The sequence below is a fragment of the Lepidochelys olivacea genome (assembly GCF_965140295.1).
Source record: "Lepidochelys olivacea isolate rLepOli2 genome assembly, chromosome: 4".
Lineage (NCBI taxonomy): Eukaryota > Metazoa > Chordata > Testudines > Cheloniidae > Lepidochelys > Lepidochelys olivacea.
The window spans coordinates 147,059,178-147,086,035 of NC_140414.1; the positions used below are offsets into that span (position 1 = coordinate 147,059,178).

The window sequence follows — 26,858 nt, forward strand, 5'->3', positions numbered from 1 at the left end:
TACAGTGGACGAGCAGCTGGATATGAATCAGCAGTGTGCCCTTGTTGCCAAGAAGGCTAAGGGCATTTTAGGATATATAAGTAGGGGCATTGCCAACAGATCGAGGGACGTGATCGTTCCCCTCTATTCGACATTGGTGAGGCCACATCTGGAGTACTGTGTCCAGTTTGGGGCCCCACACTACAAGGAGGATGTGGAAAAATTGAAAAGCATCCAGTGGAGGGCAACGAAAATAATTAGGGGACTGGAACACATGACTTATGAGGAGAGGCTGCAGGAACTGGGATTGTTTAGTCTGCAGAAGAGAAGAATGAGGGGGGATTTGATAGCTGCTTTCAACTACCTGAAAGGGGGTTCCAAAGAGGATGGATCTAGACTGTTCCCAGTGGTAGCAGATGACAGAATGAAGAGTAATGGTCTCAAGTTGCAGTGGGGGAGGTTTAGGTTGGATAGTAGGAAAAACTTTTTCACACGGAGGGTGGTGAAACCCTGGAATGGGTTACCTAGGGAGGTGGTGGAATCTCCTTCCTTAGAAGTTTTTAAAGTCAGGCTTGACAAAGCCCTGACTGGGATTATTTAGTTGGGGATTGGTCCTGCTTTGAGCAGGGGGTTGGACTAGATGACCTCCTGAGGTCCCTTCCAACCCTGATAGTCTATATTCTAGGATGGGGGAAGAGGGGCAGTGACGGTGCGTGGGGAAGGACCTATAACTCGCCCCGTGATGAGAGTCCATGCTCTAACCTGATCCTTCCTGTAAGTACCTACCATGGGCATCCGCTCCCCTAACAGCCTTTAAATCCACTTCAAAATCATGGCAGGACCAGTTGGAGGCCTGGCTCTAACACAGGCACCCAGGCCTACCCGCGCCCCTTGGTCCCCCAAAAAGAGGGGCCGAGGAGGAGGCTATTTCCCTGCCCTCCTTTATCAGCCGGCTGTGCTCCTGGATCCCTCCCCACCTCTGGCTTGTGCTGCCGCAGCATCCATTGCACTGGACCCTGACTTTATTATATTAACTTTCGTCTGTCACTCCCGATCTGTCAGGCCGGGTTTTCCGTCCGATTGCCTCACTGTCTTGCTCTCTGGTGTGGCATGCGCTGCTGTTGTCAGAGGAGGAAGCGGATTGATTGCCTCTTGGGCCGCGGATCTCCGTTTCGTTGCCAAAGCGGCTGCACCTGTTGCATTTATAGATCGACCGGATATTTCGAGTTCATCGAAGTTCACGGCCGAGGGGTTATGATCAGGGCTGATGCAGCTTGGCATTGCGGCGCAAACTTCACTTGGCGTTTCTAGCGCAGCCCGGCTTCGCCGCTCACCGGCTTTCATGGTCTTGCCTGGTTCAGCACGCAGGGCTGAGGAGTCAGCCCAGCCGCCACCCTGCCCTTCCAAACCCGGGGCTGGATTTGAGAGATTGGCCGATGAGTCCGGGCACCGGCGCCGGAGGTGCAGAGAGATACAAACAAAAATAACCACATCTTCCATCTTCCATGCAGACTCGCATAGATCCCAAGGCCAGAAGGGATGATCGTGATCATCTAGTCTGACCTCCTGTTTAGCCCAGGCCAGAGACCTGCCCCCCAGTAATCCCTAGAGCCGAGCTTTTAGACAAATCTTCTATCTTGATTTAAAATTTGTCAGTGACGGATAGTTCACCACGACACCTGGTAAATTGTTCCAATGGTTAATGACTCTCACTGCTAAAAATGCACACCTTATTTCCTGTCTGAATTTGCCTAGCTTCAGCTTCCAGCCACTGGATCATATCAGACCTTTGTTGGCGAGACTGAAGAGACAATTATCAAATATTTGTTCCCCATGTAGGTACTTATACACTGTGATCAAGTCACCTTTAACCTTCTCTTTGTTCCATTAAATAGATTGAGCTCCTTGGGCCCATCACGAGAAGGCAGGTTTTCTAATCCTTTCTTCATTCTCGTGACTCTTCTTTGAACCCTCTCCAATTCATCAACATCCTTCTTGAACTGTGGGCACCAGATCTGGACCCAGCATTCCAGCAGTGGTTACACTAGTGCCAAATACAGAGGTCAAATAACCTCTTTTACTCGAGATTCCCCTGTTTCTGCATCCCAGGATCACATTAGCCCCTTTGGCCTCAGCATCACACTGGGAGCTCCTGTTCAGCTGATTATCCACCATGATCCCCAAATCTTGTTCAGAGTCCCTGCTTCCCAGGATAGAGTCCCCCATCATGTAAGTACAGCCTAAATTATTTGTTCCTAGAGGTATATATTTGTATGAACCAGGGGTCACCCAATTAAATTAACAGTCAACAGGTTTAAAAGCAATGTAAGGACGTACATCTTCACACAATGCACAGTCACCGCGCGGAACTCCTTGCCAGGGGATGTTGTGAAGGCCAAGGCTATAACTGGGCTCAAAAAAGAATTAGACAAATTCCTGGAGGATAGGTCTAATGAAAGGCAGTTCCTTTTACCCAAGAGTTGACAATCTAGACAGACAGGAGAGACAAGGGTGGAAGGGGAAGCCACTTGCTGGACGTCACCCAGCAGGTCGGAGCTGGGCCTAGAACCGAGGTCTCCTGAGTGCCAGGCCAGCGCCCTGCCTGCAGAACCAGAATGGCTGGCTGGTAGAAAGTGTTGCACTCCCAGGCTGTCGCCCTGACAAGGTGCCACACAGAACAGGCACCGCACTGGGCAGAGCCAGGGCAGGCTTCTCACCCGCACGGCTCTGCCCGGGTGTCCCGGCTCCGACTCAGGGGGACCTTCTCTAAGGTCTGGTTCGCTCTTCAGGGCTCACCCAGTTTTTGGCATCCCTGCTGAGGCTGCCAGAGGGGTGGGGGATTCCGTGGTGCTGGGGGGTTCTTGGGCCGGCCTGCTGGCAAAGGAGGCCTTGAGGTGCACCTCACCCGGACACCGCACAGCCAGTCAATGAGGGACAGCTGTTGGGAACAGCAAACTGGGCCAGCTAGGAACAGGGGAATCAAACTCCGGCCACCATTACCAATCTCCCGGGCCAGGCACCCCTCCCTGCAGGAAACGTCCATGGTTACCGGGGACCCAGTGCTTGCAATGCCATGAGAGCTCAACTTCCAGCCCCTCTGATGTTAGCATAAAGCAGCGATGCATCCACCCTCGCCCCATGTGCCCTGGCCGCCCCTGCTACAGAAGGGGACGGGGAGGGATGGGCAGAGAGGTGAGGGCCTACCTCGTTGTGGGGGAGCCCGGCGGCAGAGAAGATGGGGATTTTCTGCCCCCTGGCGATGCTGTTCATGACGTCGATGGGCGAGATGCCAGTCTGGATCATCTCCTCGGGGTATATGCGACCATGAGGGTTGATAGGCTGACCTGAAACAAGAAGGCAGGAAGCGGTTGTTGCAGGGGTGCTCATGGACCTGGTTTGTTATTGTCGGGTCACTTAAAAGACCTGGATGGTTTCGTGGGGATAGGGAAATGAACGGTTAGATATGAAAAATACAAAAACCTCACACAGAGGGGGAAAATAGTCTAAACAGGGAGAGAGAGAGAAGAGCCCAGAAAGGTGGGTGTCGTTCTGGGCCTGCTGACCTGGGCAATGCCCCTTTAAAATCTATAGGGCAGGGGTTGCATGGGGGTGATCAGGTGACTGAGCAGTCATCTCAGGTGTGCAGGAATCCAGATTCTTGTGGGGCAGCCTGCGTGTTATTACACAGGCATCACTTAGACACCCGTGTGTGAAAATGTGCCCCCTGGAGGTTGACATTGCTCCCCCTCAGACACATCCATGCAAATGTAACCACAACTGGCAGAACACAGGTTCGGAGCTCCCCAGTGGCTGGGCCATATAGAAGTTTATGAGTCTGCTACCGTCTCTGACCTAACAGACTGGGCCCTTTAGATCAAGCAGTAGAGGCTTGTTCTTTTAGATCCAGGTTCAGTCCCCAGAGATGACCCACACAGTGGTGTCATTTCGACTGGGGGCCCACTGGGGGCTGTTTCACTGTGGGTTATGCTAGTGAAGTCAGTGGGAGCTGCAAGCACATAGCTGAGGGCAGTAAAGAGCTGGTTGTTAGAGGGACATCGGCACAGTACAAATACATTGGCCAAGCCGTGTAGACCTCACTCAGCTTCACAGAGGGAGCTTTTGCCTGAATAAAAGCTACGTAAGGGCTTCTGGATCTAACACCACCTTAGATTACGACAGCTGAAAGTAACGGAGAAACCTGACATACTGTTATGTTGAAATGTGCCAATGGTCACGGTCAGGGAGTCTATGCCCTGGTCTACAGCAGGAAATTAGGTCGATGTAACTACACTTAGAGGTGTGAAAAATCCACACCCTAGAGCGACGTGGTTACACCAACCTACCCCCTGTTGTAGACAGTGCTAGGTCGACGAGAGAACTCTCCTGTGGACCTAGCTACCGTCTCTCAGGGAGGTGGAGCACCCGCCAGTGGGAGACCCTCTCCCATTGGCATCGGTAGCAGCTTCCCTGAAGGGCTACAGCAGCGCAGCTGCTGAATTTAAGCGCAGACAAGCCCCCTAGATCCAAAGACAATCACGTACCTTTTTAAAGCCTGTGGTGCTGGGCTCTCCTTCTGACTCAACGGACGGAACAATCAAGCCCCTTTATATGTAGTAAAAACAGCTGCAACCATGCAAGGCAACAGGCCGCATGGCAACAGAGAGCTAACCCAGTTAGCTTCAAAGAGGTTTCGCTGATTGCAAAGGCAGAGGCTGGATATTCATAGAATCATAGGACTGGAAGGAACCTCGAGTGGTCTTCTAGTTCAGTCCCCTGCACTCAGGGCAGGACGAAGGATTATCTAGAGTCAGACCATCCCTGACAGGTGTTTGTCTAACTTGCTCTTTAAAACCTCCAATGACTGAGATTCCACAACCTCCCTAGGCTGACTCTTTGATGAACTATTGATTGCGGGCTGTGGGTGCTGGAGACAGAGGGAGGAGCTGTGAGTGTCATGCAGAGAGGAAACAGAGGGACAAAGCTTCTTGGGCACAGAGCTGGCTGGAGGGGCAGACTTGGGGATTTCTGAGCAGGGGACCTGTTCCTGTTTGTTCCCACAGTGCTCTAAGAAGCAGGACTCTGCGTTCATTTTTTGTAAACAAACAACCCTTCACCGAAGAATATACCTGAGTCCAAGCTTCAATTTCTCATCATCACTGAAACAGCCCAGGAGGACCCCAGCTGTTGGCTAATCCCTGGGACTAAAGAGGCGACAGTATTCTTTGGAGCCTCATCTAACTCACACTGGCCAGGAAGATCTCCCCACTGACTTCAGTTCCCTTCTTACCCTTCACTTGGCTTGGGCACTTAAAACAGCTTGGTCCATTTCATTGGTCCTTCTTGTCAGTCCCTAGTCAATTTCACCTGCAGAGTCTCATACACAAGCCCAGTGCTGCAATGTTTGTATTGCAAACACCAAAGAACAATGGTTATTTGTTCACAAAAATAACTGTTCACATTGGAATTTATTACCTATTAACAAAAAAACCTTGGTAACTTGGTCAAATTCAAGCCCAGCAGCCTCTTGCTAACGTGATCTGAAACCTTTAGTGCTGGCTCACGTGGTCCAGGGACTAGGGCCTGGCCCTTGTTAGCCAGGAGACCTGGGTTCTTTGGATCTGCCACTGACTTGCTCTGTGATCTTGGTCGAGTCATTGCCCGTCTCTGTCTCAGCTTCCCCACCTGTAAAATTGGGATCTGCCTGCCCCCCTTTGCAAAGTGCAAACATAAGAACAGCCAGACTGGGCCAGACCAAAGGTCCATCTAGACCAGTATCCTATCTTCTGACACCAGCTGATGCCAGGTGCCCCAGAAGGAATGAACAGAACAGGGCAATTATTGAGTGATCCGTCCCCTGTCGTCCACTCCCAGCTTCTGGCAGTCAGAGGTTTAGGGACACCAGAGCATTGGGTTGCATCCCTGCCCATCTTGTCTAATAGCCATTGACGAACTTATCCTCCTTGGCCTCTCTGCTATGACTGACAGCAAAAGGGCTGTCATCCCAACACACAGGAAGACATGGTCTCTGCCCCTTAGATCATGCGCTCAACACCTCTTGCCATCTTAATTTCTTGTAATGGGCTTACCATTAATATCGAGAAAATCCTCGGCCATAACAGCTGGGCCTTTGTCGATGGGTTTTGCAGAACCGTTAAAAACCCGACCTGCAAAGGGAAATAAACGTTATTTAACATTTTCACCAATGGCCTCGAGGATAACAAAAAGAAAAGGAGGACTTGTGGCACCTTAGAGACTAACCAATTTATTTGAGCATAAGCTTTCGTGAGCTACAGCTCACTTCATCAGATGCATTCCAATGAAGTGAGCTGTAGCTCACGAAAGCTTATGCTCAAATAAATTGGTTAGTCTCTAAGATGCCACAAGTACTCCTTTTCTTTTTGAGGATAACAAAGCCATCACTGACAGAGTTTGCAGACGACACAAAGATTCGGGAAGCGGTAAATAATGCAGAGGACAGGTCAGTAATACAGAGAGAGCCGGACTGCTTGGTAACCTTGGCACAAGCTTGCCGGGGACACCCCCTCGGCCCTCTTGGGCTATGCACCCTTCATTGGAGAACTGCGCAGGTTCCAGCTCTTGTTTCCTAGGCTCAGAAAAGCATTGAAACTTCAAGCTGCAGACCCAGCTAGTACACTTAACGTGGCTCCCATCCCCAGGTGGGACTTGCCCAGGGTCACACCAGAAGACCATAGCAGAGCAAAGAATCAAAGCGAGGTTTTCAGAGTCCCTAGCCCGCATCCTAACCACTGAGCCATCCTCCCTCTCACCCAGAGCCTGGGCTCTCCCCAGGTATGGCTGAAAATGGAATCCATTTTGCATGCAACACCTGCCCATCCTATGGACAGCGGTCAGATGGTTGCTCAATGCCTGACCCACAACCCATTGAAATCAATGGGGGTCTTTCCTCCTATGTCGAAGGGCCCTAATGACCCAGGTGCTTTGTCTTACTTGACGTTTCCTTCAGCAGCTCACCCCTCCTCCCGCCTCTGCTTTTGCTTCGGTGATAAATTAAACAGCTGTGTGTCTAAGACAAATCGAGGCGCAGTGAATACCAAGGTTACTGACCTTTCATGGTCAGTGGCTCCCTCTTCCCAGCCCCATCTCGGTATTGATCTTTATCTGCTGTGACAAGGACAATGCTTTCCCTGGCCCTCTTAAAGGGCCGGAAGAGAGTCCTATAGGGCAACTGCTGGTGTACGGGGGAGAAAGGGCTGAAGTGGGGGGAGCAGTAACGCAGAGCTATCGATTCCCCAGTGCGGCAGGGGCTGATAACAGCTCTCTAATGGGGCTTCAGCTTGGGAGCGCCGGGGGAGTGTGCTCAGGAGAAAGAGGCGCAGAGTGCGAACGTTCACTCGCTACCTCGGGAGAGCACCTGGGGTTTAACCCCTGCATACTGCGGGCACCTCGGGGCTGATGGGGCTCAGCTAGAGCGCCTCGTTCACTGGTCTAGAACTTAACGAGGGTCATGGAAGCCCAGGGGAAGGATGAGGAGGGTCACCCAACCTGACCCCTTGCTGGACTCCTCCCTGTGCACCAACATGTAACCCCCAGCAAGGTGGTTCTCCCCCCGCCAATCCAGGTCTCCCTCCCCTCCCTTGAATCTCTTCAGTCAAGCTGCTCCCACCACCATCTGCACCTTCTGGGAGGCTAAGCTTTTCCTGCCTTAGCCACAGCTCCTTGCCCCTTGGGTAGCTGTCTCTGGGGAGTGTACTCCTGCACCATGTCGTTTCCCCGGCGGTGTGCATCCAAGGGGACAGCACAGGCTGTGGTCGTGTCTCAGTCTACACAGAGCCCTTCCTTCCCTAGAGTCCACAGCCTGAGCCCCCTGCCTCATCCCCCGGCCTTTGTGTCCCTTCTTTGTCCGGTCTCTCATTTTCCTCTCTCCTTCCTGGACTCTCAGGATGAGTGAGGCCCTGTCCTGAGGCACTGACCTTGGCCCGGATCCTGGACTCTGCTGAGGCTGCCCTGTTCTGGCAGGGCAAAGCCACTGGAAACTTGGATCATCCAGAGGACTTCCCCTCCGCATGGGAATCTCTGGGTGGCCAACGGCCAGTGCAGTGGCTGCTACACTGTTTCCCCTCCTGTCCCCCCACCCAGAATATGGGGGACTGGCTTGGACACAGGGGGCATGTCTAGGATATCTCTTCATCAGATTGTCTATTGGAAGGGGGCCACTGGCAGCTGGAATAAGCTAGAGCAGCCTCACAGCCAGGGGCTGGGTTTGGCACTCACTCACTGCAGGATCACGGAGCCACTCACGTTGCTTAATACCCCACCAACCATGACATGTGCCTAATCCAGCTCAGCCTGTCCAGAGAATCCAGACCCGAGGGCCCCAAATGGGCTGGCTCTGAGCTTCAGAGTAGCCCTGTAATGACCTTGGATTTACGTACAATTCCCCTGATCAGTACGTCCCAGCAGAGCAGATTAGGGCTGAACCGGGTCCGTGTGGACCGCCTGGAGAGGTACACTGCCTGGACATACTTCACACTCTTTGCAGCACTCACAGGGACACCATCAGGATAAAAATAGTGGCCTACATTTTCAAAAGGGGCTAAGGGTTCTGGGTGCCCAGTTCCATGCACCTCAAAGAGGCCTGATTAGCAGAAAGGGCCACGCGCCCATCCTCTGGAAATCAGGGTCCTTTAAGGTGTCTCAACCTGGGCACCCAAAAGTTGAAGTCACTTTTGAAAATGGAGGCCAATACACAGCAGTAAAAGACACTTTTCTGTGTTACTAATAACAACCTGAGTCATCAATCCAGAAAGATATTTGGACAAATCACATTCACCTTTCAGCAAGGAGGCTGCTTGGCCGCTTTTTATCCTTCACTTCCGGTGAACAATGAAACCCACTTTCACTTTCTCTGTCTGATCACTTTCATGTCCTGATTTTCAGGTCTTGGCCCAAGGCTGTTGCACTTGGGTCTATCACACGGCAGGGGAAGGTTTGCATTTTTTAAACGAACCCCTCTCTCATTGAAAATGGTCGAGCTAATCCTTACTCCTGCCGTGAGTGCAGGGGATGGGACTCGATGGCCTCTCGAGGGTCCTTCCAGGCCTACGATTCTAGGATTCTATGAAAACCCTTGTAGCTCAGGCGATACGGGCTGGTGTTTATGGAACAGAACTAATGCAATTGTTTCAAATGAAAGAAAAACATGGCCAGTCATCAGTAGCAATGCTGCAGTTAACACCGAGAGGCACGAAATGGAGCTCGGGGGCCCACTGTGCTAGGCACTGTACATACAGAGGCAGATTAAGATTTATTGGGGTCCTGGGCACAAACAACATTTGGGCCAATCACACTCCCCTCACCACGGAGACCCGTCCCCTGCTCCTTCTTTTCCTAGGGTTGCCAACTTTCTAATTGCACAAAATAGAACACCCCTGCCCCGCCCCTTCTCTGTTCCCCGCCCCCGCTCACTCCATCCCCCCTCCCTCTGTCTCTTGCTCTCCCCCACCCTCACTCACTTTCACTGGGCTGGGGCAGGGAGTTGGGGTGTGGGAGGGGGTGAGGGCTCTGGCTGGGGGTGCGAGCTCTGGGGTGGGGCTGGGGATGAGGGGTTTGGGAGGGGGCTCCGGGCTGGGGCAGAGGGTTGGGGTACAGGGGAGGTGGTGCTGGCTTCGGGTGGGGGTGTGGTCTCTGAGGTGGGGCAGGGGATGAGGGTTTGGCGTGCGGGAGGGGACTCCGGGCTGGGCAAGGGGGTTGGGGGGCGGGGTCCCAGCGGCACTTACCGCGGTTCCCGGAAGTGGCCGCCAGGTCCCTGCAGCCCCTAGACACATAGGCGGCCAGGGAGGCTCTGTGCACTGCCCTCGTGCCCACAGGCACCGCCCCAGCAGCTCCCATTGGTCATGGTTCCCGGCCAATGGAAACTGCGGAGCCAGTCCTCAGGGTGGGGGCAGTGCACGGAGCCTCCCTAGCCGCCCATGCACCTAGGGGCCGCAAGTACCTGGCAGCCACTTCCGGGAGCCGTGTAGAGCTAGGGCAGGCAGGGAGCCTGCCTTAGCCTCGGGCCCGCACTGCACCACCAGCCGGAGCTGCCAGGGTCCCTTTTCGACTGGGCGGATGCCTGGCAGCCCTACCTCTTCCCCCTGAGGTCCCACCCCTGGCCAGGCTGGAAGCTGGAGCTGAGCCCTGGGAAGAGCCACCCAGGGAGCCTGGGCTGCTGTGGGAAGCCCCGGACCTTCCACCTGCCATGGGCGGCGCACCCCAGGGGGCAGGGGCTGCTCTTGGGCACCCCGAACGGCTCTGGCTTCCAGCCTGGTCCGGGGGCAGGGCCTCGAGGGGCAAAGGAGGAGTGGGGGCGGGGCCTTGGGGGAAGAGGAGGAGCAGGGGCAGGGCCCCAAGGGAGGAGGTGGAGCAGGGGACGGGGCCACAGTTCTGGCACCAGTCGCCCCGCCACTTCTACACAGGTTCCAACGCTCCTGCGAGGAACCCCAAATTGGCTGGGACCCCAGGCACGGGCCCCGTGTGTTAATCCGCCACTCTGTCCATACCATAGGTGCTGGAAGTAGGGGTGCTGCCACACCCCCTGGCCTGAAGTGGTTTCCATTATATACAGCATTTACAGATTGGCTCTAGGCACCCCCCGCTATACAAATTGTTCCAGCACCTCTGGTCCATACACGTGCTATGAGACAGTCTCTGCTCTGAAAAGTTGACATCTAGACAAGAAAAGAGAGGATTATTATGCCCAGTTTACAGATGGGGGGGCTGAGGCATAGAAAATTTTTACCAGAGGTCACCCAGATAGTCTGTGACAAACCGGGAAGTTGAATTCACAGCTCCTGAGTCCCAGCCCAGTGTATTAACCATAAGACCAAGGGGGGCCTGGACTAACTCTAGGTACAGTCATGAAACATGCATAATAACCACAAGGCCAAATCTGCCCAGAATGCCCGTCTGCAATTGCACAGATTCTAAGGCCCGAAGGCATCACTGTTTTAGTCTGACCTCCTGCAGAGCACAGGCCCGAGAACTAATTCCTGTTTGAACCAGAGCAGAGCATTTAGAAAAAAAATCCCACCTGGATTTAAAAATTGACAGTGATGGAGAATCCACCACGACCCTTGGGAAGTTGATCCAGTGGTTAATTAACCTCAATGTTAAATCTCTGCACCTTATTTCCAGTCTGAATTTGTCTAGCTTCAATTTCCAGCCATTGGATCATGTTAGACCTTCCGCTGCTAGACTGAAGAGCCCATTTGCAAATTCTGTTCCCCCTATAGGTACTTACGGACTGTGACCAAGTCACCCCTTCACCTTCTCTTTGTTAAACTAAATAGATTGAGCTCCTTGAATCTATCGCTATAAAGCAGGTTTTCTAATCCTCTAATCATTCTCGTGGCTCTTCTCTGAGCCCTCCCCAATATATCAACATTGTTCTTGAATTGTGGGCACCAGAACCGGACACAGGATTCCAGAAGCGGTCGCACCAGTGCCAAATACAGAGGTGAAATAACCTCCCCACTCCTACTCAATAATCCTGTTTAGGCATCCAAGGTTTGCATTAGCTCTTTTGGCACCGGGTGCTCATGTTCAGTTGATGAGCTAGCATGATCCCCAAGTCTATTTCAGAGTCACTGCTGGCCGGGATAGAGTCCCCCAGCCTGGAAGCACAGACCATCAAGTGCTAGAAAACGAATGGAAGGGAACACACCTGTATAAGGAGTTGGAGTGACTTAATAGTTCCCCCCGCCCCATCTCTATATTCTATGGATGGGACCCTAAATAAGGCAAAAACAGCCTTTCCTCATGGCACTGTGGGAATTCAGCTCCCAGCCGGAACCCCTAAGAGCAGAATAATTGGCCAAAAAAAAAAATCACATTGTGAGGGAGATAAAAGTAATTTTTAGACCCATGCAAACAGCCCAGTTCTCACTGTGCACCTTCATAGAATATCAGGGTTGGAAGGAACCTCAGGAGATCATCTAGTCTAACCCCCTGCTCAAAGGAAGACCAATCCCCGGTTTTTGCCCTAGATCCCTAAATGGCCCCCTCAAGGATTGAACTCACAACCCTGGATTCAGCAGGCCAATACTCAAACCACTGAGCTATCCCTCCCTGCTTGCCTTGTCTGGCTTCCTATGGGGCAGCCCCAGTGTGCATGGCTCTGGCCTGCATCATGCCAATTTGGCCAGTGGGCTGCTGAAGGTATCCCCAATATGCTGGTGTTGGCTGGTGGCCTAGCCATGGACACGCACAGCAGACCTCAGTGCACCTCCAGGGGAAGGCTTTGCCCATCAGGCTAGGAAGGCGCTGGCCTGGGGTGGCCACCGCACATGGGCTTAGATGACTTTGGTGTCAGCTCTTGATCCTGCGAGTCCCTAAGTGGTGTGCAGCAGGGAGTAGGTGTGGGCATCAATTAGGTTAAGCAGTGGGTGTAGCCTGCTGCAAGGAGCAGCAGGAAGCCTCCTGCACTCCTGTTCACGTTTTCACAAGGGACAAGTCAGGGGTGGAGAATGGGGGTGTCGGATCCCCACCATGCTAAGGAGATGCTTAGCTGCACATTCCAGTGTCACAGCAAGGCAGGGTCAGGTTTCCCCACCTACCCAGGACCTTCTGTGCACCAAAGCTCTACACCTGGGCTGGGCACGATTAACTCTTTAGCGTCTCACTCTTTTCCCCTTCTTCCCACCTCACCAAAACCAAACCAAACCAAACCAAAGCCCAAACTCCCAGCTAGTATGAAAATATGACCTCCCCTCTGTGTCTCTGGGTAGCAGACACATCCTGGAAAGTGGCAAATATCCCAGCGCTGCCCCAGTGGGCAGGGAGAGGGGAGACAGAAGGTCTCCTAAAGTTTTCCAGCGAGATGAGAACAGATCCCTTAAGGAACCATCCACTGTCCAGTGATCACGTTACCCCAAGTTGCTGCACTGAAACCTGCCCCCTGCGTGGTGCTTTGCCCTTGACCATTGCCCTTTGAATACAGGTCGGTGGCCAGTTTTCCTATTGCAAGTCGACAGGAGAGTAAGATTGCATGAGACACTCTAGCAAATACTTAACTGATGTCCAGACAATGACACATCACATCTACTGAGTTCCCGACCCCCACTGATTTTGTCCCTGGGATTGGGTCTGCCCAGATCCATTCTTTACAACTCCCCAGTGCTGTTCTCACTGCTCACGCCTCCATCGTTAGCCTCCAGGCGGTTACAGTATTGTTTTCCTCTTCACGTTTATTTTATTCCGTTACTAAGGATCAAAGTTAGATTCGCTGGACTGCTCGGGCTCCTCTCTTGTGTAGCCAGTTTCATGCCAGTGAAAGGTGCTGCACTGGCAGAAGTTCTCGGGTTAGCCACAGACTGCGTACAGCAACGTACGCTTCCCCCCCACGGACCCTGTCCTACCCTAAAAAAGGCCCCGTCTACACTGGAGCTGGAGGGGTAAACTGCAACTCGGGCAGACGTACACGCAGCAAGGCCTCCCCAGCACAGACAGCGGCTCAGGGACACCCCTTCCGAGCTCCTAGGTATGCATTCAGGCAGCTAGCTCGAGGCTCTGTGGCCACACTTCTACGTTAGTAGGCTAGCTCAAGCTGGGTGGGAGGTGGGAATCACCTCTCCCAGCTGCAGTGTAGATGTCTCCAAAGAGGCCTGTGGCCAAGGGGATAGAGAACTGCAGTGGGAATCAGGTAGCCTTGGGCAAATTCCCCTTCCTGTACCTCTGTCTCCCTACCTTTATTTCTATTACGAGCTCTTTGGGGCAGAAGCGGTCTCTTACTATATTTATATACAGCGCCTTGCACAATGGGGCCCGGATCTCACCTAGATTCACTGCTGCTAGTTCATTCACAGGAAAGGAGTTCAGGTTCTATACTTATTGCATCCTTGGTCACTCCTCTGAGAGAAAGGGGCCAATTATTTCCAACAAGGATGGTGCTATTTTATATATTTTTAAGATGCAGCCACCTATCATCCAGTAGGAACTAGACTGAGACCCAACAAACTCATTTGATATAGGAGACAGGCCAATCATTAGACGGGTACCACCTTTAACTCACCTCCAAACCTAGACCAGATTTGAACTGGCCTGGAAACAAGAGACCCTGTAGCCCACCACCACTAAACCCTCCTGCCCTTTGCAGTCGTTAAACAATTTTACTGCCTTGTCTTCCTGCCTTGCCATTATTATTATTGCTGATTTCAATCCCTCCCTTCGCCTACTAGTGGGGCTGAGTTTTGTCTAGCGTTCCTGATCTATTCGCTCGAGACCAGCCGGAAGCAAAGCCCCAATTCCAACCCTGGGGAGCATCAGATTGCACTCTGCAGCTGGGCTGAACCAAACCCCAGGATCCAAACATCCCCAAACTTTGGTGGTTTAGAATCTGAATTTGAATAGGGATTTTTTAGCTGGTCCCTCTCTCTCTAATGCACCAGACACCTCCTGAATGTGAGATCAGATCCCAGCTCGTCACCTTGGGCCCACATGTGCCATCGGCAGAAGCCTGTTGGCAGTATTAATTCATTCTTGGGTTTTGTTGCCTTCCACTTTCCCCCAGCAGCCTCTATGGACGGTGTGACCTTCCCCACGTCTCCTCCCCCTCCCTTCTCCGATTCCATTACTGCTTTTACCCTCTGCTCTTGGGGCCGGTCCTGTATGGCACACACTGGCCTCTTCAGGAGCCTTTGGAATTTCCCTTTTCAGACTCACTGAGGGGTTCCCGTATCAAAAGTCACCCAGCAGCTGTTCAGCGGAGGCCAGGAGGCATTTCCAACAGCTCCAGGGGAATCGGACCAGCCTTTCAATCCATTTCCCAAAGCGCTTGATACTAGGGTGACCAGAGAGCAAGTGTGAAAAATCGGGACACTTTTTTCGGGACGGGAGCATAGTTGCATATACAAGACAAAGCCCGAAATATTGGGATGCTCCCGAAGGTATCAGGATGTCTGGCCCCCTACCTGCAGCCCCTGTCTCAGACAGGTGAAACAATGATAAATACTGACCAAAGGAAAGTGACTCTCTCTGCAGACAAATCAAACGTTGCAAACGTAAAATCAGCAGCAGGCTACAGGCTCTGGCAGCCCCTTGCTGCTGGCGCAGTAACTCGTTGCTGTTCATTTTTGCCACTGAGATCCGTGGATTGAGATGAATTCGCTCTCAGCTTGCTCTTATGGACCTACCTAGCATGTCCTCGGAAACAGGTGTGCGGAGGATGTCCCCGGTAAACTCGCAGGATGTCTTCTTGGCGTCGATCCCAGATGTTCCTTCAAACACCTGCACAGACCCGGGGACAGGAACCGAATTAGTGGCAATTAGTGGGGATTAACGGCAAATGGCTGGAGAGGGCCAGGCGGGTTCAAATGAACTGAGGGGAAGGGAATCTAGAAGATAATGTTATGTGATCTGCACTGTTTAAAAAGATGCACCAGACTGAGAGGGCGAGGGAGCCTGGGAAGGAAGGAAGGAAAGAAACTTTGGTATTAAGAAAACTTTCCACTTTTAGGACCTGATTGAAAGCCTGTCCACGGGAGTTTTCCCATTTACTTCAACGGGCTTGGGCTCAAACCCTTACTCCATAATGTAACTAGGTGCTATGTGGATGTGTCTCAGCATGCCAGCTCTCTCGCTTGGCGTAGATGTGGAGCCTGTCCAATTGCCAGTGTGTGGCCTCAATGCAGCAGCGCATGGATCTGGGGAACTGGAGCTCGCCTGGCTGGAGAGCACTAGATGCCACCCATCGGCATGGCTACGCCTCCATTTAAACCTACCATCTCCCTCATGTCTTACAGTGTAAAACCTCCGGGCTGCCGGACCACCCCAGTGAGATTTCTGTCCCTTTTCTGTACACTCACAGACGCGGCTGGCCTGGAGAACGATGGGGCTGTCGAACAGAGATGACTCTGTAATGCTGGTACATAATCAGTACTACGGTCGATTTGAAGTAGTGGCTGGTGATCTCGGCCAGCACGAGGGATTGAAGTGGGGCCCTCTAGAACTAAATACACAAATCTCTATGACATGGGCAAAAGAACCCACCTCTCCAGCTGCGATCCTGTGACAGATTCATCTCCTCCGTGGATCAAGTGCAGAGGGGGACAGGTCACACACACTGACCAGTGGGTCACTGCTCCAGAAGGAGCCTGATCCGTAGCTACTGATGAGGCTGATATCAGTGACGCTGGTCTGATTTACACCAGCTCGGGACCTGCCCCCTAGACGTCCCTATGTAGACTCAAAAGCAGGTCACCTGTACATCCCCGCTCAGCGACCCTTCCTTCACCAAAGGACAGGGTAGCGCTCTGCTTGTTCTCCTCTGGCCGCACAGCTCTGTGCTAGCCACGAAGCACCCTGTGGCCTTCGCTTTCTAGCTGCTGCTATAATTCTTCTCTCTCCCAAGCTAAGCGGTGTAGGACCAGATCAGCACTTGGATGAGAGACCCTGAGGCAAAAATCCAGGTGCTGTAGGCAGTGGAGTGTGTGTCTCAATGGCTGGCGCTCTTGAGCCAAGGCTAAACTGGAGCCACTTTTCAGATTTGACTCTGGGGGGCTCAAGCCCTTGCAAGCTATGAAAGTCCTCAGCCAGGGATCTGCTGGTTGCATCTGTGTGTGAAGAGCCAGGCTTACTCTCAGCACCGCGTGAGCGCGAACCACAGCTCCCCAGCCCGAGCTGTGTCTTCAGTACAACACAAACCGAGCCCTAGCAATCAGACAGGAAGCCAGCCCCTGTCGTGATTTGAGACACAGGAAATGGAAGTTGGCATCAGAATATCCTGCTCCTCTCTGCATTAAATACTCAGTGCCCCGGTCACCAGTGAACTTTGAATCCTCAGCGCTGCACTACAGACCTTTGCCATGTGAACAAATGAAGAAACATCAGCTGAGAAGTCGACCACCTGCTAGGGGAGAAAATGGCACATTTGTTGCTCGCATGTAACGAGCTCTATTTCCTGCGTCTCAAGAGTTATCATCAGACCAGCTATCCTGCTGGGAAGTTCAGTAGCGTATATGAGACACACACAGGCCCAGATTCTGCAACGAACTCACCATGGGTGAAGGGGTTCGCTTGAGCAGAGCCAATTTCAGGATCAGGGCCATATTTATGTATCACGCACATATATTATATAAACATTACACGCTGGTATTTACATGCAATTTCTTTAGCTAAGAGATCACTGCAATTTTCCATTCGAACTCCTGCCATATGAGAAATAGTTCTTTTAAAATTGCTTTAAAATATAGATTTGCTCAAAGAAGGCAGATCTAAAGATCCCAGCAATTCCAAAATGAACCAGGGAGAGGCTGGAATAAAGAAAGCATAAAACAGTCTCATTAATGCAGTGGAGGTAACAGTTGGATGGTTTAAGGGCTGTGTTTTCTCCCAGCTTGCTAACGAGATTCTACCAGAGCAGCATGCTCTAGCAGAGAAGGGAATCCAAAGGCACTTTGATTGGTATAATATTTGCCACCATTTGTATTAATTAACCTCCCGACCGCTGCTTTAATTAGAGCCGTGTGGCCCCTTGGAAAGGACTGGACTGTGAAAGAATGTGGCACATTCAAGCAGGCTCATTCATACATCTGCAGCTGCGGCAGCAGGGAAGAAAGGAAAAGGCTGCCCTACCCCAGTGCATGTGTGTGGGTCAGGCCCTTCCTAAGCCGCTTCTGCAAAAGACTCAGGTTTTTGGAGGCTGACTCCCTAATAGGATTAGAAGGGCACTGCAAAGGTCTCTGCGGCATTGGAGGAGTGAAGTTTCGCAGCTCGCCGGCAGAGGTCCCAGGCAGGTCAACTGGGTAGCTACCTTGTTTCATTAGGCTGAGCTCAAGGCGTTAATGACTCGAGAGGGACAAGCCGGGAGGGAAGCGGGCTGATTGGAAAGAACAGGGAGTTAGATTACAAAAGGTCAGGACGCTTTCAGAGAAAACTGTGACTTTTATTTTGGACGGACCCTGGTGCCCCCATGGAGACCCACAGAAATCACCCACATGGATCCCGGTGCAGGATCAGGGCCACAGGGCGAGACTTTTTGCGCCAGTTGTTGCGAGGGTGAGGGGTAAACTGGTGATTGTCAATGCACAGAGTTTGCTGTCTGGGCGGAGGGGTGGGGGGCATGGGACCTGAGAATGGCATTTCCAGGGACCTCCAGTAGGGGTCACTGGAGAGGGAAAAGCTCCAGCAGGGCCAGGGCCAAAGGCGCATTTTAGGGGGCAATGAGCTGACGCAGCAGGAACTGGGGAACAAACCAGCTGTGCCCATGGAATTAAAGGCTGTAGCCTAGGCCATGCACACAACGGGGGCAAAGTCTGTTTGCAGGAGGCAACTCTAATTCTGGCATTTCCTAACTTTTGAGTGCTTGACTTTGCCACCTTAATGCTGCGTTTTAATGTAGTTTTTCGTGTGTATTTCCTGGATTTTTGAAAAAAAAAAAAAACTGAGAAAACAGGAGTGCCAACTTGTGGAACCAGGCGGGTACCCACAAGGGTCACCGGAAGGGTGCAAACCGTTAGTTCCATAGCACAGGCCTCTGCCCCAGAGCAACTGACAGCACTAGTAGGTTGTCATCCCCAACATGAGCCAACCAGTAGATGGGGATGAGATACACACTTTGCCAGTGGGTTTCACTGCTATTGGCTGGCAGCAGAGGGATACTGAGACTCAGGAATCCTGGGTTCTAGTCTAGGGTCCGAAGGGAGCATCTACTCTAGTGGTTACACAGCCCCTGCCCTGCCTGGCCTGACTCCTCATGCTCCCGACCCTTCCACCCCCCCATCTCAAGTCCTCATTCCTGTCCCAATATCCCCCAGCTCCCTGGCCCCCTTGGCTCCACATCCCCACCCTCACTGGTTCCATGGCCCAGCAGCACACCCCAGCTCTTTGTCCCAATCAACCCAGTACCCCACACCCACCCCTACCCCCTTTGCTTCTTGTCCCTGTTCCCTCAAACCCTCAGCTTCTCTTCTCCATGCTGCCCACATGGATCTTTGTCCCAGTCTCACCCACCACCTGTCTGGCCCCTTGTCCAACCTGCCCTCCCTCCACTGCCCCAAGACTCCTCTCCAAGCAGGCTGAGTCCTCTTCTCCCTGCTGCCTGTGTGCCAGCAGGGGGGTGGCCTTTGGGAGCACAGGAGACAAGTCCCTGCTCCAGAGCGTGAAGGGGCTACAGCTTCTCAACAAAATGCTTAAGAGTTTTATTAACATGGGCAAAACAAGGGATTTTTCCTTAGACTTGTTCTGAGAAACGGCTGAACCATTTTTGCTGGGGGAAAAAAAACTTCAGCTGGAGGCAGACACTCAGCAGGGAAAATTCCAGCCCGAACGGTTAAAGTTTGGCAAAGTTATAAGCCGCTGACAACGGGGTGTTATAACAGGAAGTGTTAACTCAGAGGCTCTGCTACTGCGCTGCATACAGTCCTGTAACCCTCCCCGTCCCCCTGGTGCCGGCCTGCTTGTACACCAAGAGCCAGTTGTAAGGGTGGTTTTGTGAGTGTGATGGGGCTGCCTCATCACAAGGAGCTGGAATCAGACCCCCCACCCAACTCCTTTCTCACAGAGACGCCAAACAGCCAGAGACACATCGATTCCAAGGGCAGACGGGACCACCGTGATCATCTAGTCCAGGGGTCGGCAACCTTTCAGAAGCGGTGTGCCGAGTCCTCATTTATTCACTTTAATTTAAGGTTTCGTGTGCCAGTGTTACATTTTAACATTTTTAGAAGGTCTCTCTCTCTCTCTCTAAGTCTATATATTACATAACTAAACTATTGTCATATGTAAAGTAAACTAGGAGGAGGGGCAGGCATGCTTCATTTAAAATTAAATTAAAATGCTGATCTTACGCCGCCAGCCCGCGCAGCCCACTGCCAGCCTGGGGTTTCGTTCACCTAGGCTGGCAGCAGGCTGAGCGGGGCCTGCGGCCGGGACCCGGGCTAGCAAGGGACTGGCAGCCAGAACCCCAGACCGGCAGTGGGCTGAGCGGGGCCAGCGGCCGGCACCCCGGCTGGCAAGTGGCCGGCAGCCAGAACCCCAGACCGGCAGTGGGCTGAGCGGGGCCTGCGGCCGGGACCACAGCTGGCAAGTGGCCGGCAGCCAGAACCCCAGACCGGCAGTGGGCTGAGCGGGGCCGACAGCCGGGACCCCAGACCGGCAGTGGGCTGAGCGGGGCCGACAGCCGGGACCCCAGACCGGCAGTGGGCTGAGCGGGGCCAGCGGCCGGCACCCCGGCTGGCAAGTGGCCGGCAGCCAGAACCCCAGACCGGCAGTGGGCTGAGCGGGGCTGACAGCCGGGACCCCAGACCGGCAGTGGGCTGAGCGGGGCCGACAGCCAGGACCCCAGACCGGCAGTGGGCTGAGCGGGGCCGACAGCCGGGACCCCAGACCGGCAGTGGGCTGAGCGGGGCCGACAGCCGGGACCCCAGACCGGCAGTGGGCTGAGCGGGGCCGACAGCCGGGACCCCAGACCGGCAGTGGGCTGAGCGGGGCCGACAGCCGGGACCCCAGACCGGCAGTGGGCTGAGCGGGGCCGACAGCCGGGACCCCAGACCGGCAGTGGGCTGAGCGGGGCCGACAGCCGGGACCCCAGACCGGCAGTGGGCTGAGCGGGGCCGACAGCCGGGACCCCAGACCGGCAGTGGGCTGAGCGGGGCCGACAGCCGGGACCCCAGACCGGCAGTGGGCTGAGCGGGGCCGACAGCCGGGACCCCAGACCGGCAGTGGGCTGAGCGGGGCCGACAGCCGGGACCCCAGACCGGCAGTGGGCTGAGCGGGGCCGACAGCCGGGACCCCAGACCGGCAGTGGGCTGAGTGGCTCAGCCGGCTGCCACTCAGCCCGCTGCCGGTCTGGGATCCCGGCCCTGCCCACACAGAGCGGGTACCTACCTTCTCCCTGGTTCTGGCCCATTCTCTTCCTCTCTCTCTGCACTGAGCTGAGGGTGGGAGCGCACTGAGCACAGGGCTGGGGGTGAAGAAGCAGGCTGGGGGTTGGGGTGCAGAGTCTGGCCAGGAGCTAGAATGAGAGAGGGGGCTCAGCCACTCTTGTGCCACTGTGGGTACAGAGCCTGACTTCCCCAAAGACACTCGCAATCCAATCTCTGCAGCAGCTGCTCTTATGGCCCTGTCCCGAGCGTGTGTGTGAGAGGAGAGGAGAACTGAGGGTAGGTCTACACGTCAATGGAAAACCCAGGGCTGGCCCGTGCCAGTTGGCTCGGGCTTGTGGGGCTGTTTCATTGCAGTAAAGATGTCTGGGATCAGCCTGGAGCCCGGGCTCTAGGACCCTGCAAGGTGGGATAGTCTCAGAGCTCGGGCTCCAGCCTGAGCCCAGATGTCTACACTGCAATGAAACAGCCCTGCATTCCGAGCACCGGGAGCCAGAGTCAGCTGGCCCGGGCCAGCTGCGGGTGACTAGTGGCTGTGTAGACACACCATGACCAGGTAAGTCCCCTGCACTCTCACAAGCTCATTGGAGCAGGGGTGGTTTTTCACTATGGGTTTGCGCAGCGCCCAGCACAATGGGGCCCTGATCTAGGTTATGGCCTAGAGGTGCTACCATAATACAGATAAATTGGTATCCTTCTCAGTTTCCTGAGCCATCCAGTCACTCTGACAATGTGCTTTGCAAAGAATGAAACTCATATGGAACCGAACTGGAAAAAGGAACCCACAGAGAATACAATACAGGTGCTCAGCAGCAGAATGGGCCGAGTGAGTTGTAGTTGTGGTGTATTGAAAACTGTGTTAAAACGATAAGCTACCACAGTGAGTCTCAGGGATTTTCATGGTCTGTTTGCAAGGAGGCATGCAATCCGAGTTATCAACAAAGAGCCAGCCTAGAGCAAGGTGGGTAAATCCTGCCTTAGGGAGCAGCCTGCTTTGTCTCTATCTGGTTTTGGCTCTTGTGTGTCAAGGTTCTGGGTTTGAAGAACCAAAGTCGTGTTACATCGCAAGCTTCCAGCAAGAGGATTTCCTGGTTTTAGCTACCCTCCCGTGTGTATGCCGTGAACATAGTGACACACTGCATGCTGTGCACTCACCTGCACGATAGCTTTAGACCCCACCACTTCCAGGACCTGCCCGCTCCTGTTGGTGCCATTGGGAAGGGTGAAGTTGACAATCTCGGCATACCGGGCGAACTGCGCAGAGAGAAGCAAGGCCGGGGTTAATGTCCGAGCTGCCGCTGTCCTGTGGGAAGCAATCCTGCCCTGGCTGACTTTTCACACCACAACCAGACTCCAGCGAGCTCCCCACATTGGTACAACTGTTGTGTGATGCCTGGCTCCCTCCCTAGCTCAGTGGGAATGTCAATCGGAGAGCCTGGGCCTGAGTGTAACCCCTTGGGCTGGCATCCCCGGCCCACACTTCCAGCTGAACGATCAGAAATATTTCTGTGTTCCTTTGGCAGTAGGAGCACCGCCTGGGTGCTCGCTGCTTCGGAGCACGGCCCACACCGTGCCTACCTCCCATTCCTTGGTCCACACTTTCAAGGGGCTCCTCGGCTTCCCCATTGCCCCTTCATGCTCATTTCTTCCTGCTCTCTTCTCCGCCCCCTGACCAAACTTCCTGCACCTTTGCATCCTTCCCCTGTGCCCCTTTATGCTTCCTGCCATGCAGCCCCTAGGCCTGGAGCTCCCTCCTGCCCCACCTGGACAAATGTCTCTCTTCATTCCAAACCTTTCTTCACACTCACACCTCACATTAATCACTTCTACAGATAAGGCACCAGACTGGGACTCAGCAGATCTGGGGTCTATTCCCAGCTCTTCCACTGACCTACTGCGGGACCTTGGGCAAGTCCCTTCATTTCCCTGTGCCTCAGTTTCCCACCTGTAAAGTGGGGATAACAACACTCCCTTGTCTATTTAGAGTGTGAGCTTCCCCACCTAACTGGGGTGCTGCAAGGATAAATTCATGAGAATTTGTGAGGGGCTCAGACACTGGGGCAATGAGCACTGCTGGGCAGCCCGTAGACAAATAACTGGTCAGTCGTAGTTATTGGCTGATTGCTATTTAACATTTGAGTATGGCACTCCTGCCACAAAGCCTGTCAGCGGGAAGCCATCAAAACCATGGCTGCAATAGATGAGGAGCCCAGATGGGACCATTGCGATCAGCCAGTCTGACCTTCAGCATGACACAGGCCAGAGAATTTCACCCGGTGATATCGGCATGCAGCCCTAGAGCTTGTCATTGAATTGCTGGCGTAGCCTCCAAGACCTTAGCCACTTGGTTCCGAAGCACTCAGCTCAACTCTGAACTCATCCCTGCGGTCTCTTTATTGGTATATGGTCAAACTACACTTGAGCTGCCAAGCCTCAGGCAGAGGGGGTGGATACAGGGCAGCAAAGTTACCCAGCAAACCTCTTCCTTTCTATCCATTTGCACATCACTGTGTGTTTACTGTACACTGCATGACACGTTGCTTGGTCACTTTGTAGGAACCAATCTCTGTACAGCATGGTCTGGCCACGCACTCTCCATGCACGACCTGCTCTTTACCTCCTCTTACGTTCCAGGCTTATCTTACCCACTGGTATCTTGTCCATTGTCAGTGGCTCCCTGATCATAGCTAGTACAGACATTTTGTTCTCAGCCTGGTGCTCCATTTACTTCCCTCATCCAGTTTCCCAAGAAATGAGGCCTCCCTCATGTCCAATTACTCATCAAGCCAGGCCTACATGAACCAGAGCAGATCTTTTATGCAGACACCCAGTCCTGCTGGGGAAATGCCCAGCAACGGAGAAGCTACAGCTGTCCCAATGGTGTGTTAATTAGGTTGCTGCCCTCTCTTGTATGGCTAAATATGGGGAGTCCAGAGTTGTCAACGCAATGATAAGAATGTCCCTGCATACACACACTATGCTTGTGAGCGGGGATTGAACCTGGTACCTTCGGCACCAAAAATGCAGGCGGCAGCAACGTGGGCTGAAGGCTTATACTAGTTCTACGGGGAAATGTAACATGCGAGCCACCATTTATATAGCTGTGTTGTTAGACACGGCTCATCCCAAGTGTCTGGAATAATGGGAGTTCAAATCTTGTCTGAAGTGCCATTTTGTGCTGAACCGAGGCCATAGGCATATGCAGAGGGACCGTCAGCATCAGACATCCATACTCTTGTGCCTTGCACTAACTAGGGCACTGTCCGAGCGGTAAAGCTGTTCTTGCCCATGGGACTGGCCCGATGTCAGCATCCTAAGCAAGGGTCACCAGTGTTTCAGCAGCAGTAAGGAGGAGGAAACGGAGCGCAGTTAGGAACCAATTCCTCTTGACCATTAGTGAGAGTTGGGCCCCAAACTCCCCTTTGGGCCTTTGAAAACTGACCCCAACGTTTGCTCCTGCACAAACCCAAATGATTTAATTGCTGGCAGATTTAAACAACTTTTCTCTTGCCTTTAAGGCCAGCTCCCACTTAGAGCCGGGGGCCATTTGTGGCAACTGGTGTGGATTAAGTTGGCCTGGAGTTCCATCCGTGTCAGCCCGGAGAAAAATGCCCGGCATAAGACGTCCAAACAGCTAAAGCTAGCAGGGAAATTGGCTCAGAATCACGGTCTGCGCTTGGACCTTCAGTCAATGCCAGGCTGGTGAAAGCCACCACATCTGAAAGCCTCTCCTTCTCCACAAAGCAGGGAGAGGATGAGGGCGGGTGCAAAGGGCAAGCTGCCCCCCCCACTGCCCTGCCCTCCCATAACCCCCATTATGAGCAAGGGAGTAATTCACCTTCTGGCTACAGCTAATCCCCCGGACTAACACCCGTGCAGTTACACCAGGGAAGGATATGTACCATGGTCGCTCTCTACTGACCTGGCTTGGATTCGAACCAAGGGTTACGTCTACATAGCACATGCAGATTGCAGTGCGGGTAGGCTTTAATCTAACGAACCCAGGTAACGACCATAGTAGAGACGTGGCGGCTCAGATGTCAGCGTGGGCCAGCTGCCGCAGTACAAGGCTGCTGGGGACCTGGGTACGTACTCAGGTTGCTAGTCGGCTGTCATATCTTCACTACTGTTGTTACCCATGCTAGCTAGATTAAAACTAGCACAGATGGGCCTATATCCCATTACGGCACCCCCCAGCCCCCCTTTTGCTTTCTAAGCTCTGGCACTGGCCCACTGTCCTTCCCTAAAGTTGCCAAATTGTGTAAATTCCAAGGGACGGGCATTTTGCCAAACCTCCAGCAGCCCTGCTCCATTTCCCTTCCTTGCACGCACCGGCGACTGGCCTGCTGGCTTAGCCTCAGCCAGGACTGTACAGTTTCCCTGGCTACTGGGCATCTACGCCTGTGAACTTTGGACTTTAAATCTCCAGTAAAAACCTTCTTTTAAAATAAACAAACACGTGGCCCAGCTCTTTAACTGATCTTATTCATTTCCATCCTGCACATGTCAGAACGAAAGGCACTATCGCCATGATCCATGATGTTGCAACTGATCAACAAAGCATTTATTTATTACCAGGCATAACCCTTCCTCGGGATCCAGGGGCAGCTACGTATGGAATGCAGCTTTCCTGGCTTTAGTGTTGGCCGCTTTTAACTCGGGAGCTGCCTTATTGCCACTGAAGAGAGCCTGGACAGCAGGGTTCCAATAACAGTGAACTCACTCAGACAGGTGGGTTCGATCCCTGATCTCTAGACAAGTACTGAGACTGGTGACAAACACAGAACTCTGAACACCCAGTCCCGTGCCCGAGCCAGAAGATCATGCCCCCATCACTGAGCAAACCGGAAGCAAACCGGGGCCTGGTGTGAGGGGACGCACAACTCCAGCCCATCCATGTCCATGGAGCTTATAGCCGGGCTGAATCTGCTCTGAAAATGCAGGAAGAAGAAAAGGAGTACTTGTGGCACCTTAGAGACTAACCAATTTATTTGAGCATGAGTTTTCGTGAGCTACAGCTCACTTCATTGGATGCATACCGTGGAAACTGCAGCAGACTTTATATACGCACAGAGAATATGAAACAATACCTCCTCCCACCCCACTGTCCTGCTGGTAATAGCTTATCTAAAGTGATCATCAGGTTGGGCCATTTCCAGACAAGTTTTTTCATGCAGTTGATAGATTTCCACTCCATACGGCTAAATGCAGTGCCTTGCAATAATGACAGGTTTCAGAGTAACAGCCGTGTTAGTCTGTATTCGCAAAAAGAAAAGGAGTACTTGTGCACTGCATTTAGCCGTATGGAGTGGAAATCTATCAACTGCATGAAAAAACTTGTCTGGAAATGGCCCAACCTGATGATCACTTTAGATAAGCTATTACCAGCAGGACAGTGGGGTGGGAGGAGGTATTGTTTCATATTCTCTGTGTATATATAAAGTCTGCTGCAGTTTCCACGGTATGCATCTGATGAAGTGAGCTGTAGCTCACGAAAGCTCATGCTCAAATAAATTGGTTAGTCTCTAAGGTGCCACAAGTCCTCCTTTTCTTTTTGCGAATACAGACTAACACGGCTGTTACTCTGAAACCTGAAAATGCAGGATGACACACATCAGTGTCCACTAGAGGTCGCTTTGTCAAACCAAGCGACCGTGTTTCCCCCGTCTGCTAAAACCTCCGGGTGGCAGTAGCTACAGCCAACAGAGCTAGTCAGTTTGCACAAGGGATGGAACGGCCTGTGTCCACTGGTGTCAATGGGGAGGAATCTCTTTCAAAGACCATCACGGTGTCATGCCAGAGTTTCACTGCGGAGTCTGGCCTTGGGGAGATACAGGCATTTTACATAATGGGGATCACAGCCATATAAATCTCCCCACTGTACTTTCCACTACACGCGTCCAATGGAGTGAGCTGGAGCTCACAAAAGCTCATGCTCAAAGAAATTGGTGAGTCTCTAAGGTGCCACAAGTCCTCCTGTTCTTTTTGCGAACACAGACTAACATGGCTGCTGCTCTGAAAACAGCCACAGAGGTGTAGGTG

General features: G+C 53.0%; 1 protein-coding gene across 2 annotated transcripts in view; it reads right to left on the reverse strand.

Annotated features, from left to right (window-relative positions):
- ATP6V1B1 (ATPase H+ transporting V1 subunit B1) overlaps nt 1–26,858 on the reverse strand; it is a gene marked incomplete at its 5' end in the record, with an annotated part of 79,697 nt that overhangs the window by 12,551 nt on the left and 40,288 nt on the right. The window contains 5 exons of one of the 2 annotated variants that reach the window (XM_084625605.1): nt 3,184–3,323; nt 6,066–6,143; nt 15,129–15,222; nt 20,821–20,947; nt 21,972–22,070. In XM_084625605.1, coding sequence (XP_084481731.1) covers nt 3,184–3,323; nt 6,066–6,143; nt 15,129–15,222; nt 20,821–20,947; nt 21,972–22,060 — 528 coding nt within the window. The remainder of the gene's footprint in view (nt 1–3,183; nt 3,324–6,065; nt 6,144–15,128; nt 15,223–20,820; nt 20,948–21,971; nt 22,071–26,858) is intronic. The other variant, XM_084625604.1, reaches the window with a different exon arrangement.